The sequence below is a fragment of the Thamnophis elegans genome, chromosome Z (genome assembly GCF_009769535.1).
Source record: "Thamnophis elegans isolate rThaEle1 chromosome Z, rThaEle1.pri, whole genome shotgun sequence".
NCBI classification, from domain to species: Eukaryota; Metazoa; Chordata; class Lepidosauria; order Squamata; family Colubridae; genus Thamnophis; species Thamnophis elegans.
In genome coordinates, this window is record NC_045558.1 from 51,725,651 (window position 1) to 51,741,048 (window position 15,398).

At 36.3% G+C, this 15,398-nt stretch overlaps 1 protein-coding gene across 2 annotated transcripts in view; it reads right to left on the bottom strand.

Annotated features, from left to right (window-relative positions):
• Positions 1-9,125: 9,125 nt before the first annotated feature.
• Positions 9,126-15,398, bottom strand: part of OSBPL10 (oxysterol binding protein like 10) — an 84,940-nt gene continuing 78,667 nt past the window's right edge. For both annotated transcript variants that reach the window (XM_032235627.1, XM_032235626.1), the window contains exons 10-12: positions 15,128-15,310; positions 13,805-13,958; positions 9,126-11,707 (exon numbers count right to left, since the gene is read on the bottom strand). In XM_032235627.1, coding sequence (XP_032091518.1) covers positions 11,660-11,707; positions 13,805-13,958; positions 15,128-15,310 — 385 coding nt within the window. In that variant the 3' untranslated portion in view covers positions 9,126-11,659. The remainder of the gene's footprint in view (positions 11,708-13,804; positions 13,959-15,127; positions 15,311-15,398) is intronic.

The window sequence follows — 15,398 nt, forward strand, 5'->3', positions numbered from 1 at the left end:
AAGCACTCTACAGTGCTCTGTACGGCCTGTTTTTGCCGAAATTGGGCCTGTTTTTGGCCTCCTGAAACCTCCGTGCATCCCATTTTTGCCTTCGCTGGTCCCCAGAAGCACTTTGCAGTGCTCCGCAGGGCCTGTTCTTGCCAAAAATTGGCCTGCTTTTGGGCTCCCTAACCTTCCGTGCATCGTATTTTTGCCCTCAGCAGCATACTGCAGGCTAAAAATAAGTGCATATTTGGCAAAAACAGGATGCACGAAGGATTCGGGAGGCTAAAAATGGCCTGATTTTGGCCTGCAAAGTGCTTTTGGGGGTTGGGAAGGGTGAAAATGCAACATGCAGAGGCCAAAAACTTTTTTTTCTAGTTTTCGTCCTCTAAATCTAGGTGCATCTTAGAGTCTGAAAAATATGTTAATCATTTCTGTGTGGGTCACAGCTTTTACCTTCATAGGCTTAGTTAGGTTATGTTTATAACCAAAAAGATGGGTGGATGGAGAGCAGAGGCCAAGGTGGGGAGGTATCTGTCATCATTTTAACAGCCACCTCATCTCTAGTGTGGAATCCCCCATTTGGTCAGACCAACAGCAGAGCCAGGTCTTCAGGCACTTATGAGACGATAGGAAGTGAACAGATCTTACCTAGAGGCTAAAATGTTCCAAAGCGAGTGCTGCCACAGAGAAGGCTCTTTTTCTGGATCTTGATAGTTGGAGTGTTTTAACAGATGAAATCTGAAGTAGGGCCTCTCTACTGGCATAAGTAGGATTGGCTTGTCCTAGTAGGGCAAGGCAGTTTGTCAGGTAACCTGTACCTATACCATTAAGGGATTAATGGTAATGGTAATTTAAATGGTAATTTAAATTTCTGCACATTTTAAATTGAATCAATTCCAATCATATGCTTACTGACCAACAAGAATGTTGAGGATGCAAGATGTGCGGAGGGCGGAGCTGCAGCCGGTGCAGCTGGAGCGTATTTGCAGTAATGTCTCCCAGTTTTATTTTATCAATTTTTAGTATTCCCATTGGATCCTTTTTTATTTAATTAATATTTTTTGGTGGCGATAACAGCATAGAACATAATACAAACAAAAACCTTTGCTGCTGCCGAGAATTTAAAAAGCACAGGAAAAAGAAAGAACCGCCATAGCACCAGCCGGGGATCTCCCTCCAGTGAAAACAGCAAAACAACCAAGGATTGAGGAGCACTTTGTTGGCAAGAGATCTGTAAGTCAAACTAACCTCCACACCCATTCCCAACAATCTGGAGAGATTAGAACTGGACTTGCAAAAAGATGTGGCAAAACAGCATTTACTAGACTTTCTCAATCGGGCGAGGGGGGGGAACAATCTGAAAGCCAGCTTTTCTCACAAACAACTAGTCCAACAACTTTCTATATGGAGACTGAGTTAAAGGCTAAAAAGGCAACCAACAACCAGATAATTCCGAGTACGGAGAATTTACCTTGGGAAAATTCTACCGAAGGCATTGCTTTATGGCAAAGCAATGCCTTCTCACAACGCAAACGCAATATTCGAACAATTAATTGCCATCCAACATGATGTAGAGACATTGAAAAAAGACTTAGTTGGAAAAGGATCAAAAATTGGTTGGAAGAAATAACAAAGGTTAAGTTAGATTGGAAACCTGAACTCTTTCTATTAGGAATTATACCGACAAAATCCAAAAAAGAAATACAATATCTAATATTACATATACTTACAGCAGCAAGGGTCACTTTTGCCCAGAAGTGGAAAAATAAACTAACCCCAAATGAAGATGAATTATGGACTGTGCCGAAATTGATAAATTAACGAAAGAAATACAGGGAAAAGAAGAATCAGAATTTTATCGGATATGGGATAATTGGTATAGTTGGATGGAGCAAAGGAATAAAATGAAAAAATAGAATAACACTCAAAAATAATAATTATGAGTAAAACAAGGGGGCCAAGATTTGTGAATTCAAATCAGGATGATAACTGGAAAATAGACTGTAGAATCCTAAAGAAAAAAAGGAAAGGATATGAAACAAAGTTGGGTGTGTGGAAATACCATCTCCAAGAAAACATGAACTGGGATCTGAAAGACACCTATAACAATAGAAAAAGAAAGGTAGGGAAGAAGGAAGGAAAGGAGGGGAGGAAGGAAGTAGAGAATGGAGGGATGAAGGAAAGGAAAGGAGTGGAGGGTAGAAGAGAGAGGAAGAGAAGGAGAGAAAGTAGGAGAGGAAGAAGAAGTGTGGAGGAGAGGTAAGGGAAGAAGAAAGAGGTAAGGGAAGGTGGGCAGAAGGGAGAGAAAAAGAAGAAGAGGAGGAAGAAAGAAAGAGAAGGAGAGAAGGGAGGAAGGAGAAGAAAAAGGGTAGGAGTAGGGAAGAGATAAGGGAAGGAAAAAGGGGACAGAGATGAGGAAGGAAGGAAGTAGAGAAGGAAGGGAGGGAGAAAAGAAAAGAAAGGGAAAACTGGGTGGTGTCTTAGCAAGTGCAAAGGATGGTAAACAAAGCATTTTAAACTATACCTTATAAATTTCCAAATGGAATAATAATAATATAAGAATGGCAAAGAAAAAGAATAATTATATGAATGTATATCGATAATCTGTATGTAAGAGAATAAATGACAGTAAAAATATAAAGCATAATATAGGTAAATAATATTTGGTCATAAATGAATTGAATTGAATTGAATTTATTGCATTTATATGCTGCCCTTTTCCCCGAAGGGGACTAAGTAGCTAAGTTTAAATAAATAAAGAAATGTACATAAAAATGGATAACGAATAAGGAGATTATGAATGAAAGATAGAAATGTATAGTAGGAAAAACACTAACTGCAAAGAAACCGATTCGGAACTGAGGTATGATATACGATAGAACTTATTGTTCCTATGTTGTTTTTAAGTTATATGTTTGTTTTTGTTGATGTGCTTATGTGTTTAAAATAAAATAAAAAATTTATCAGGAAAATGAAAAAAGACTTAACTGTTTTTCTTCAAGTACAATATCGGGCCCCAGGCACCCCCACTAAAGTTCTTACAGAAGACTTGGTTAGCTCCCATACGCAGGATAAGAAAGAGGAAAAAGAGCAAAGAGCCAGAGAAACAGAGTCGGATAAAAAGTGGCAGTCCTCTCAGAAAAACAGTCCCTCCCCAGACAAGGCAACGAGAAGGAAAGGTATTAATAAATAAGTCAGGAAAGTATCCCTCCAATCACAATAATCACATCGCTCACTACAAGCCCAATGGATAGCTTTTAGAATCCATATGAACAGACTTAATTATGGATGTTGGAATTCCAGAAGTGCAAAACTAAATTCCCTAAGCCAGCTTTTTCACAGTCACAGCGGTCTGATTGATCTATGTGCTGTTGTGTGGCTCCCTGAGGCACCAAATTGGAAGTGGATTCTCCTGTCTTTCAAACAGCCTACCATACCACAGATGCTATTCAAGATGAAGGCACATTTAGCCTTCTTTCAAATCTTTCCCATCAGAGTCTTTGGTGAGGAAAGGGTTATTCTGTTAATTGCTAACATGTGAGCTCCCAAGGTGGCTGCCGCCTCCTCATTTTCAACCTTGGGAAAGGGAGAGAAAGACAGTGGGAGTCATTCAACCTTGTCTGATGAAGAGATGATACTTAACAGCACAGAAGCTGGTCTCATTAATGCTTTTGGTGCTCTCCCAAAGAAAGAACAAGACAATATATTATACAAGTCAGAAAATTTAAAGAAATCTTTATTGGTCACAATGGACACAGCAGAGCCATTTATAGATCTGGTTTCCCCAATAATTGAGCTCTCACTTCTCTCCCAGAGAATAAGGGATTGCATGAATACAAGATCATGGAAAATAGAAGTCAAAACCCAAAGTGGGCATTAGAGGTCCCAGTAGAGATGGAGATGCTTTCATCCCTGTATGAGTATCCCATGACACCTTCAGCACCAAACCAAGAAACTGAGAGTCGACCCACATCTGAGCCACCACCTCAAAGAATGAAAGACGACCTAATAAGGCTTTGTCCTACACCCAGAGAAGAGGCATCAGAATGGCAAGCTCTGTTAGCTGGTACTAAAACCTCTTACCCTGAACAAGTTCCTCAAGAGTCTACACAGGACTTAGACGGGACCTCCCTACTTTTAAAAAAGGCCCAATTTTGTGTGCGATGACACCTCAATCCATTGCAACAACAGACAACTTCCCTTTGTATAAATCAAGTTTCCTGATGAGCTGCAAAAGATAACCCACTTTCCCTTATAACCTGGAATATAGCGGGTTGGTCTGTTCCCTCAAAAGACCAACTCTTTTTTTGACTATATATCACAATTTGACATCCTCTTCTTGCAGGAAACCTGGGCCTCTACAGAGATTCAGTTAGATGGTTATTGGGTTAACTCAATCCCGGCTGTCCCAAGCAAGGTGGGGGAGAGCTAAAGGGGGTATTGTGACATTAGTTAATACATCCCTGCAATTTAAATGTGTACCACTGCCATCTTTCCAGCCATGGATTGTAACTACATTACTCTTATTTAAACAGGTGGAGATTTTGCTTTTTAATATCTATATTCCTCCACTTAATAAGAATAATGTGATTAACAAGATTTGGGACAGCATAAATTTTATTCTTGGTTGTTCAAACAAATACCCCTGCAATAATTATAGCGGGGCGGGGACTTAAACGCTAGAATGGGACCAAATGATCAAGCATTATTTAATCAATTCAAGATCCGGTATGATGAAAATGTAACGCCATAATCCTTGCATTCCAGACAATTTATAGACCCTAAAGCTAATCGGGCTGGTTTGTGTGTAAGACAAATATGTACATTTGGATCTTTATATGCTTAATGGGTTCACGTGGGGTGACTATCCAGCAAAATATACTTATCGGGGAGCAGGAAGAAAATCCACAGTTGATTACTGGATAATATGATATGACCTCCTGAAGTTCTTACAAAAGATGGAGGTAGAATCACGACTGGAAAGTGGTCATAATACAATACTCCTTACTCTCACATTGCACCAGAAATCTCTAAGGACAGGCACAGCCTACCTACCCAGGTTAGAGAGTCAAAATACCCAGGTAAAAATTAAATGGAACGAGAAAAATGCTAAGGAAGTTACCAAATGGAAGTTAGCCCCTGAAACCATAGAGCTACGTACAGCTTTGCTAAGGAATAAGTGTGGAGGATGTTACTTAGAGGGGTTTGAAACCTTAATTTTAAATTTGAATTCGGTTCTCAGTAACAGATCACTAGCTCACTCCAAAAGGCCAGTTTCAAAGAATAAAAAATGGTTTGATAGAGATTGCGTGCAACAAAAAATAATATATAATATGGAGTACAAGAAAAGTAAAAATGCCTGCTTTGAGGCTCCTGCTCATACTACTTAAAGCAGCTGAAAGCACAATATAAGAACCTTCTAAAAGAAAATAAAAGTGCAGCTCTGAAGGAGTCTTGGCATAGACTAATTACGGCAGTCAGGTCAAAAAATACATCCCTTTTTTGGTTACATCACCAGGGGATTGGGAAAACTTCCCCTACCCCCCCAACAAATCAGGTCCCGATTCATGCCTGGGAAGAGTATTTTAGGGAGCTTTATACCGATCCTGACTATGTAACCAAGGAGAGCCAAGCTAGTTTGGACCAAACTCCTTACTGGTCCCGTTATACCAGAAGAGATATCCCAGTTGATCGGAGCCCTAAAGGCTAATAAGGCACCCAGTACTGATAATGTCTTGCCAGAAATAATAAAAAAAAAAAAACGCCAGTTGGTGGGCTCCAATTTTAGCATCTCTGTTTATATTTATAGATAAAACAGGCCATATGCCAAGAGGTTGGGAGTAGCAATTATCATACCAATTTATAAAAAAGGTAATAGAAATGACCCAGGTAATTATAGGCCCATTAGTCTTCTAAGCATTATTAGTAAATTGTGTGTCAAACACCTAAACTATAAACTTCAGGATTGGCTAATTTCAGGGGGGATAATCAAAGATGAACATGCCAGTTTTAAAGAAGGAAGATCTACGGTGGATCATATCTTGGTACTCCACCATTTAGTACAAAAATACACATATAAAAAAACCCTCTCTCTTTGTGGCCTTCCTTGATTTTAAGAAGGCCTTTGATTCAATATCCAGAATTACCTTCTGGGAGAAATTAAAATGCACCACTATCGATAAACGCCTCCTCTTCCTCATACAAAAATTGTATGCCAATTCCACCTTGAAAGTGAAGTGCAATCCCAAAGGGAGTTTAACCGGCTCAGTAAGGGTACAAAAAGGGGTACGGCAGAGTTGCATCCTGTCCCCCTCCCTCTTTAACTTCTATATTAATCCCCCGATTGATCTCTTACAGAACCCTGATTTCCATCCTCCTAACCTAGCACAAAGCAAAGTGCCAATTCTCTTATATACTGATGCTGCTGCTATCATTTCACAAACCCCTGTAGGACTGAAGAGAGCAATTAGGGCAACATTCGACTATTGCAGGCACAACAAGTCCTTAACTTCGATAAATCAAAAATTTTAGTTTTTGCTAAAAGACCTAGCCAATATCCCTGTAAAATAGAAGGACATATGTTGGAATAGGTTAGAACATGTAGATACCTTGGGGTGGTTTTCCACTCGCAAGAGTCATGGAAGGAACACCTGGATCACACATTGCAAGCAGCCAATAAGCCCTCAAACACAGTTAAACATTTCTTTTACACAGGCGGAGGTCAGTTAGTACCTGCTGCCTTAAAACTTTTTGAGGCCAAAACATTGGCACAAATTCTATATGGGGCACAAACAGGAATCCTTGCAAAGAGAGACTTGCTAAAAACCATACAAACCAAATTCCTGCAAGCCATCTTAGCTGCACCCAAAGGAACTCCAAATGCCCAGTTAAGAATTGAGACAGGCATGCCTCAAATTCAGGTAAGAGCCTGGAATATGATGATCATTCATTGGCTTAAAATGTATTTCTTTCTGGAGGGACTATCCCCACTAATGTTGACTGACAACTTCCCCTCCCTCTGGAAACAGGCAATTGAGTACAAGCTGGGCTCTTATGGGCTCTCACCGGTATTCTTAATGCCTCTAGGCTTTGATCAAGCAAAGCAAGTAGTAATCAATAGAATGAAGAACATGGAGTTCCAAGAACTAAATAGGGTGCCTCTCCACAGTAGGGACAGAATCAAACTGGATGTGTGGGAATCGGCAAGATATCTAAATGACCTGATCTTCCCAAAACAAAGAGTAGCTTTCTTCAGAGCCAGATTTAACATTCTTCCTTCAGCACTCCTCCAGGATAGGTATAAGAGAACACCATAGCAGAACAGGTTTGTATATGTGGTAAAGGAGAAGTTGAAGATATCTCACATGTTCTATTACACTGTGAGCTATACAGAGTTTGTAGGTCTGCACATATTCTCCCCTTATTAGAGAGATTGCCAGGGAGGGCAGACAATTTTTATCTAGGCCTTCTCCTCCACGACAGAAACCCGTCTACCATGTATGCAATGGCAAAGTTATGTGTTTATTTATGTGTTGCTGTAATGTCCACAAGGAAAAAATTGGGTTACAGAAGTATAGTTGTCATCTTGTACCAATTATTTGGACATATCTCTAACAATTTCTGGACCATTGTATTTACTCCCATACTTAACGGCTTTGCACCCAGGTAAACCAGAGAGTGACCCGAACAATTTGAGAACATGTATGTTATTTTCCATTTTTAACATCAATATGTTTTAATTATATCTTAATGTTAGTACTTTTTAACATATTGTAAAAAGTAATGTGTATTGCTGATCTTTGACCACAATAAAGATTTATACTAGATGTGCTTCAGTCATGGTTTTATATTAAGTTCTTTTCCATGCTGTTTTTGTTTAATTCTCTTTGCTGAAGAGAGCTCCCTTTACTTGCCCCCCTTGAATTTTTTCAATCATACTGATTTTGTTAGAAATTGTTGAAATATATTGTTCACCAAACCTGCTTTAAACTTAATCAACATCACTCACCCTAATATCTTACTTGTGGATGATAAAATTAGCACTAATATTAGCAAAGATTATGAATCTAGATTTAATGAATGGTTTGTTTTCTATGCTGGTCTTTAACAATACTCTTGAGGACAAGTCTAATATGCAGGACAAAAGTTCATGGATCAAATGATTTCAACCTATCAAACATAGTGTTCTGACTATAATCAGTTCTTATTCTGATATATGAAATTTATTTTTAAAAAAGAGGTTAAAATAGGATTTCTGTGTCTGTCATATTCAACCTGCCAACTACTTTTGATACATATTGTGCAGATGGAAGCATGGGACAGAAATATCTGTAGTATATTTACAGAAATCTTGTGCTTTCTGCCCCCTATTGCTCAGTATCAATCCTGCAATTTCAACATCCTAAATTCATAATAATAACATAGAAGTTAACTTTCTTTCTTGGCTGCAAATATTCAGGGTCAACCCAAAGAGACTTGGTCACTTTTCCATTCTAGATGTTGCCCAACAACTCAGCAAATTCACTAGTTAGGTCTGTAGTAAAACTCCTCTAGAAACATCAGATGAGAATAGAATTGTTTGCCACTTATTGTGGGGATTAAAATAGCATAAAATCCTAAATTTAGTCAGCTGGAAATAGAGCATATGTTCTTCTTCTCGGTAGTTTGAAGTCTGAATACAGTAATTCCAATGTCTTTAAACCATACCATGGTATTGCATCAACATTAGTCAAGCCAGCGTGGGGCAGTCCAAGCATTGAGGACAAACCCAGGTTCATGTCTTCCCTCAGTCATGGAAATGATTACTAGATAACTGATCCAATCACACACTTATCAGCTATGTAGCTGTCTCATAGAATACATGGAAATATCTGAGGATGAAGTGTAGTTTGACACTCTGAACTGACACAACATTCATTTAGTAGCCGTTTCTGAATTAGTTATGTTGAAATGATTGAAGTATGTGTCAATGATCATACAATGATCCACTGAAATGCTGCCACTGAAGTTGATGTTTTGTAATATTAAAGCATACTGGTGGTTGACCTGTGATTAGTATTAATATTTCAGAAAGAATTATTCATTATAGACAGGAAAAGCTGTACAGAGTAATAAATTCAAATAAAATTTATTGTCTTTAGTTCATGATTGTAGTTCCCAAAATATGAAAGCAAAACTAATTGGAAGTGATTGCCAAAGAATTGGATCTTAACAATAAGTATATTTTTGTTTATGAATAATTATATTTAAGAAGAAATTGCATAGATCTTATAACTGGAAATATGTCAAAATTTATAATTCAAAGTTTACAGCATCTAACTGAAAAAGAAACATTCAATCTTAAATGCAAAATAATATGTAATGATCTATAAATAATGCATGTTATTGATTCAATTGTGAAATTCAAGGAAGAAAGTTATCTTGGATTTTTTTTAAACCCTTGTGGATTAGTATTTTCCTGATTTAAGGCTGTGCATAGTAGATCTAACTTCTCATAATTTTGGAATTTTTAATATTCATCATGTATTCAGTTGCCAATTGTATTATGAACATAAAGTGTTTATTAGAACAGGAGTAACATGATTTATCATGCAGTGTGAAATATCCTGTGTAGAAAAGAAATATCAAATATCTATTCATGAAGATAAATTCCAAAAACAAGAATACCTATATTAAGATGACTAGGACTCAGATTTGTAACAACACGGAACAGATAAAAGAAATCTGAAAACAAAACCAGCTACTTGTAGAATGAATAAAAAACATAACACAAAACTGCAGTTTCAGAAATCTGTAAGAGCATCTGTTAATGTGCTTGTTGCATACCAGACTAACATCAGCCTCCTATATATTGTTATATCAGTAATGCAAATTAGGTTTCTACTATTATCAAAGATGATTCATATGTAAAATTTGATACCAAAGGAGCTTTCCTTTTATAAGCAAAAATTTATATACTATTATCTCCAGGATATAGCTTTGTTTCCTTTTAAATAGTTTTAAGCATGATTAAATAAATTCAGTTTTTATAAATTGAATGCATTTTCATAAACATAATTAAATCACATTATTAATATATTAATCTTGTTATATAGATAGATATGCATACTTTTGATTACCATTTTAATATTTTCATTGAAAAAAATATTTTAAAAGCTAGTAAAACTTTCATTAGCCTTTCACTCATTATTAAGAAAATTCAGGCACAAAAATAATCCAGGTCAGTTCAAAATGAATGTATTGGGGGAGGGTATAATATGATTTTATAGACTAAACAGAGAACTTTTGATAGCTTTGATACTTTTAATTTAATTTAAACCTATATTAAGAAATATGAGTAATAATACTGAAGCTATAATTGGGGAAATAATATGCACACTTATTTTCACTGATCCATCTTACTGCGTACTATGAATGGGACCCTGCAATCTTCTGTAAGGATTCTTTATGTATGCTGGACTTCTCCATATATGATTAACAATCAGTTGGACCATTCTGAAGTTATGGGCAATTTGCAATCTCCCTCATCTTGAGGAAGTTAGACTTTCTCATGTACCGTTCTAGTTGGCTGGGATAAATATGGAAACCAGCTGGATGGTACAACAGAATGGGCATTCAAAATAGCACAAACCATTTTATGGGAAGTTAAATTTCTTTCCTAATCTTTTCTCCCAATAGTTGATAATATTATTTAGGTATAGTTAGAATTTTATTGTAAGGAAATACTTCATAACAAATAACACAGTTTAGATTCTAGCTTTGGTTGTCTCGTTATAGCAACAAATGATGTGGAAGAAGTCTTTCCTTCCACTTTTTGGACTTGTGCCAAAACAGTCATCTCAACAGCTAGCCTTTTTTTGAACAAATTATTTCAATGATCCCATAAGTAAGTTTTGTATTTATATTTCCCTTTGAGGAAGATGGACGGTTTACAAATATAAAAAATAAAATAAATTGATGTAGTCAACAAAACTGGATACAAAAGACAAAAAACTATTCATGCATTTGAAAAATTAATAGTGTTTTAGAAATCTCTGGTTCAATTAAGTTATCAAATATCTACATTCTCCCAAAAAAACAAATATATCCATTAGGTATACAAAGCACGTAGTGAGAAGGATGAGGTTAATGGCTATCAAAATTGCTTAGATATTTCTATTTTCCTAGATGGCACCAGGAAACAAGGTTTTAGCGTGATCTACAAAGGCAGAAACCTGCTTTTACATGTTACATCCAAACAAACCACCATATTCTTGTCAAAATATGTTCTTTAGGCAGGCTCTGTTACAGCTGTAAATTACTCAGTGGCTTTAAGTGCAAAACTTTGGCAGTGTGAAAAGTACAAAAATTCATCAATACTAGAAAGTGATAATAATGTGAAATCTGATCCGGCAAGCAATATGGTGTACATTGATTTCAGTGCAAGAGATCAGATATTTAATTGTCTGTGTGATATGTGTATTATATACAATATACACATATGGTATCAACACATGGAATCATATCCACTTCTAATATATGCATATAGAATGGTTCTTCAATAAACTTGAGTTTTTCATTTTGAGGTGCATTATTTACAAAATGCAGCTTTAATTAACAAGACAATCACATCTGAAGATTAAATAATGCATCTATTTAATGCCTTTAAAAAATGGGCATTTGAATCCAGATGAATTTAGCAATGACTCTTCCAGAGGGGATTAAAGTACGTCCACCCATCGCCCTGAAAAAAATTACAGAAATTACAGGTAAGCATCTATATTAACATAAGAACTTATCAAAATATAATAAAAATATCATAATAAATATGGTAGTAACATCTCAGTTAAGAAAATTCCAAACATATCCAAAATATTTTTGAAATTCTTCTGACAATACTTTCCATATATGTAAATTGAACACACTACTTAAGTCTTTTAAAAAATCAGAATTTTGTTTTTTATTTATTCTCTTTTAGCATAATTTTCTTAACAGAAAACTTTAGGAAAGTATAAATCTAGACATTCAGTATAATTGTAATAATGACTAATGATAGAGCCTGCTTTGAAAAATCTTGATATAAAAAATAATCTGCTATACTGGAAGTATACTCCAAGAATACAATCCACTACAGAACAATATCTTAGTTTTTCATATTTCACTTTTGCTTCTCTAAATTAAAGCTACTCCACTGTCTCATCTTAACTAGGGCTGCGAGATGTAGGCTATAAAATGCTGGGTGATTAATTCATTTCTTTACTGTCAACTAATGGCTGTTGAGATTTGTGTAGCCTGGCTCTAATAGACCTATTTAAACCTTAATATTCTGGGTTTAGTCCAAATTTAGATGTAAGATTAGAGGTTAACACAAATAGATTTTCAAATCTCTATTCAGCAGTCTTCCTGGCTCTTGAAAATGCTAGACAAATTGGAAAGATTTGCTAATGGTTTAAATCCAAAGTTGCTAGCATTGATTCTCCTTGTACTCACCAGGTTTAGTAATGTCTGCTTTTAAAAGAAAATGAAAAACAGAAAAATGGTTGGTGCAAAACAAATCACCAGGCTCAGACATAATTATTACCAAGAATGGCTCTGGGCTTCAAATGAATGGCATACATCTGTTAGATATTGCAATCCCATTGTGGGAGTATGCCCACATTCTAAAAAACAAAATAAAATCAGCAGGGATGGCACCTCCCATAACAGCAGGCATTGGAGAAATAGCATCCTGAGAAATCAATGTTTTGTAATTTAGCAATCCTTCAAGTCAACATTTTGCCAGAATACAGGGTCCACAAGCACCAGATATATCCAACTCAAAAAAAAAAGAAGGACACCTAGAATAAGCCTGGATAGTTAAAAAAGGCGAGATATCTCTGGAACATGGTTCTGCTAAACATTCATGAATCGGTTCAATTACACTATAGCTGATCCCATTCAATTCAGCCCCCAACTTGTCTCTCCAATATTTGCAAAGGGCCTGCTAGGAGAAAAAGTTGCAGGGCAACGAGTTCCATTGCACAATCTACATCTAAATCTAACCATCCACCAAAAAACACAAGTTGAATTGACTGGAAAGATATTCAGCAGCATGAGAATAAATTACTCATTGGGAACTCATTGGATAGTTTATTATTTATTTATCTTAGCAATAGTGTTGGTATCACATTTCAGCCTGGGATACAGTAATAATAAAAAACTTCTATTGTGGTGGAAACCCATTCCTGGTTCTATCCAGCTCATATTTCTCCATTTCTGTTATTTATATAGCACCCAAAATTTTAACATAAAAGCTAATAGCTAAAATATAGTAACATCTAACTGCTGATGTGAGTGTGTGTGTATGTGTGTATTTGGTTCTGCTTAATCAAATATTCATCTATATAATCCTCATATTTAAACATGTTACAGCATTGTAGTTCTCCTCTGTGGGCCAGTGAGGGGAGGGGAGCAGGAGGGGAGATGGGACGGATGCCTCCTACAGCACCATGCTGACCAAATTGGGGCACCAGGGGCCGTGTGTGGCCTGTTTTTGGCCTCCACAGCCTCCTGCAGCATTCTGCCAGCCAAAATAGCCGTGTTTGGTCGTACAGCCCCCCCGCCCCCTGGTGGCTTATTTTGGCCAGCAGAGGCAACACAGGCCAGTCCTTTGATATTTCCAGGTTGCCCCTGCGGGCCAGATTTAAATACCCTATCGGCCGGATTTGGCCCGCAGATCTTGAGTTTGACACCCCTGTTCCAAACATTTGTAAGAAAGACCTTCAAAACTCAAAAGTCATAAAGGTATTCAAATGCAATGATTTGCCATGAGATTTCTGTTGTCTAATATCTTTCCCATTACCTCTTTGGTAAAATATTTTGGTTTCCAAAGTGTGTTGCTAGTTGCTCGTTGCCTCTCCTCTTTTCGCTGCCTCTCCTCAAGAAAAAGCTTATGTTCTGTTGCCACATCAATGTCACCTTCCTTCAGGGCAGCAGTGACATGTTGCCATAAACGCCTTACATAGAGAAAAATGAGAAGGCTTTATTTGAAAACAAACCTGTTATAAAAGAACTATTGTCTTGCCTGTTGGTTTGCATGGAAGACTCATTGACGAAGTCCACTAAACCCTTAAGGATATAGGATCAAGCCATAGCTGACAGGTTGAAAACACTTTTTCAGAAAAGTACAACTAAACACAACACTCGAACAACTTTGCAGAAAAAAAGGGGGGGGAAGCTTTGTATGAAAAGCAAGCTTTAAACAAGTGTACTAATTTTTAATGTTAATAAAATTAAATATTAGTAATAAGTTTGTAATATTAATTTTACACTGCAGTAGCTGAAAATCTAGTATTATATGATAGGACTTCTGCTTATTACAATTTTTATGTATTTATTTAGAACATGTATATATCTGGGCAGCTAACAATGGAAAACAAAAGCATTTAGTTATCTAAAACACTTTCTTTTCTTTTTCTTTGAATCAAAAATGTTTAAGAGTAGATACTGACTCAAGAGACTTTTACAACATTTCTCAGAATTATTTCTTTTCCAAAAGTCCTTTTGAGGATCAAATAAGGTATGACCCTCAGATTTGCCATCTGGAGCACCTAATAAAAATATGGGACATGAATGTAAGACTAAATAATGTCTTATATCTGCTTGCTCCAATCTGAGCATTTACAAACTATTATGTATACTGGTGATTAAAATGAACTACAGGAAATTATTAAACCATGAAGAATACTGCTATTGAGAACATATCACTAGAAAAGGCTAAATTTATCAACTATCTTGTTTAGAACTGTCATAAATCTGTTCTCTCTGGAAATGCCATACAATCTTTTGGCATCTTTTATATGGCTCAATTTATTCCATAGCAATTAATAAAAAAATATTCTATACACCTACAGTTAGTTCAGTATGCTCTTATGTATTTTTGAATTCCTTATGAGTTGCTCTTACTCATAAGAAAATCCACAGGAAAGTAACACTGAGCAATTTTGACCTAGAGCATGGAAGATTCTCAATACCATTCAGCATATTGCAATTGTATCTATCTGTGCTTAGAAAAATCTTTCAAAAAATCTTTTAGAAAAATGCTGTTTACAAAGAAACCACTCTTTGATTAGTACTTGTCTTAAATAAAATTAAAAGGGATGAGATTTCACCAAAATAATTCCACCTTGATTCAAAGGGGCCTTGTTTTGATATTGGTCTGATCTTCTTCCGGATTATAGGTAATTTGGTGGTATCAATTACTTTGGTTTCACCATTGCTATATGTGAATTCCAGAATGCCATTCCATTCTCCTTGTGCTTTACACACTATGGTATTGGTTGGATTATGCTTCACCTCTGCTGTAACCCTAATATAAATAATAAAGGTTTAAGATTACTGGCATTTGAATACACCCTAAACACTTCACCATAACAACATACAGAAAAATGAGATTA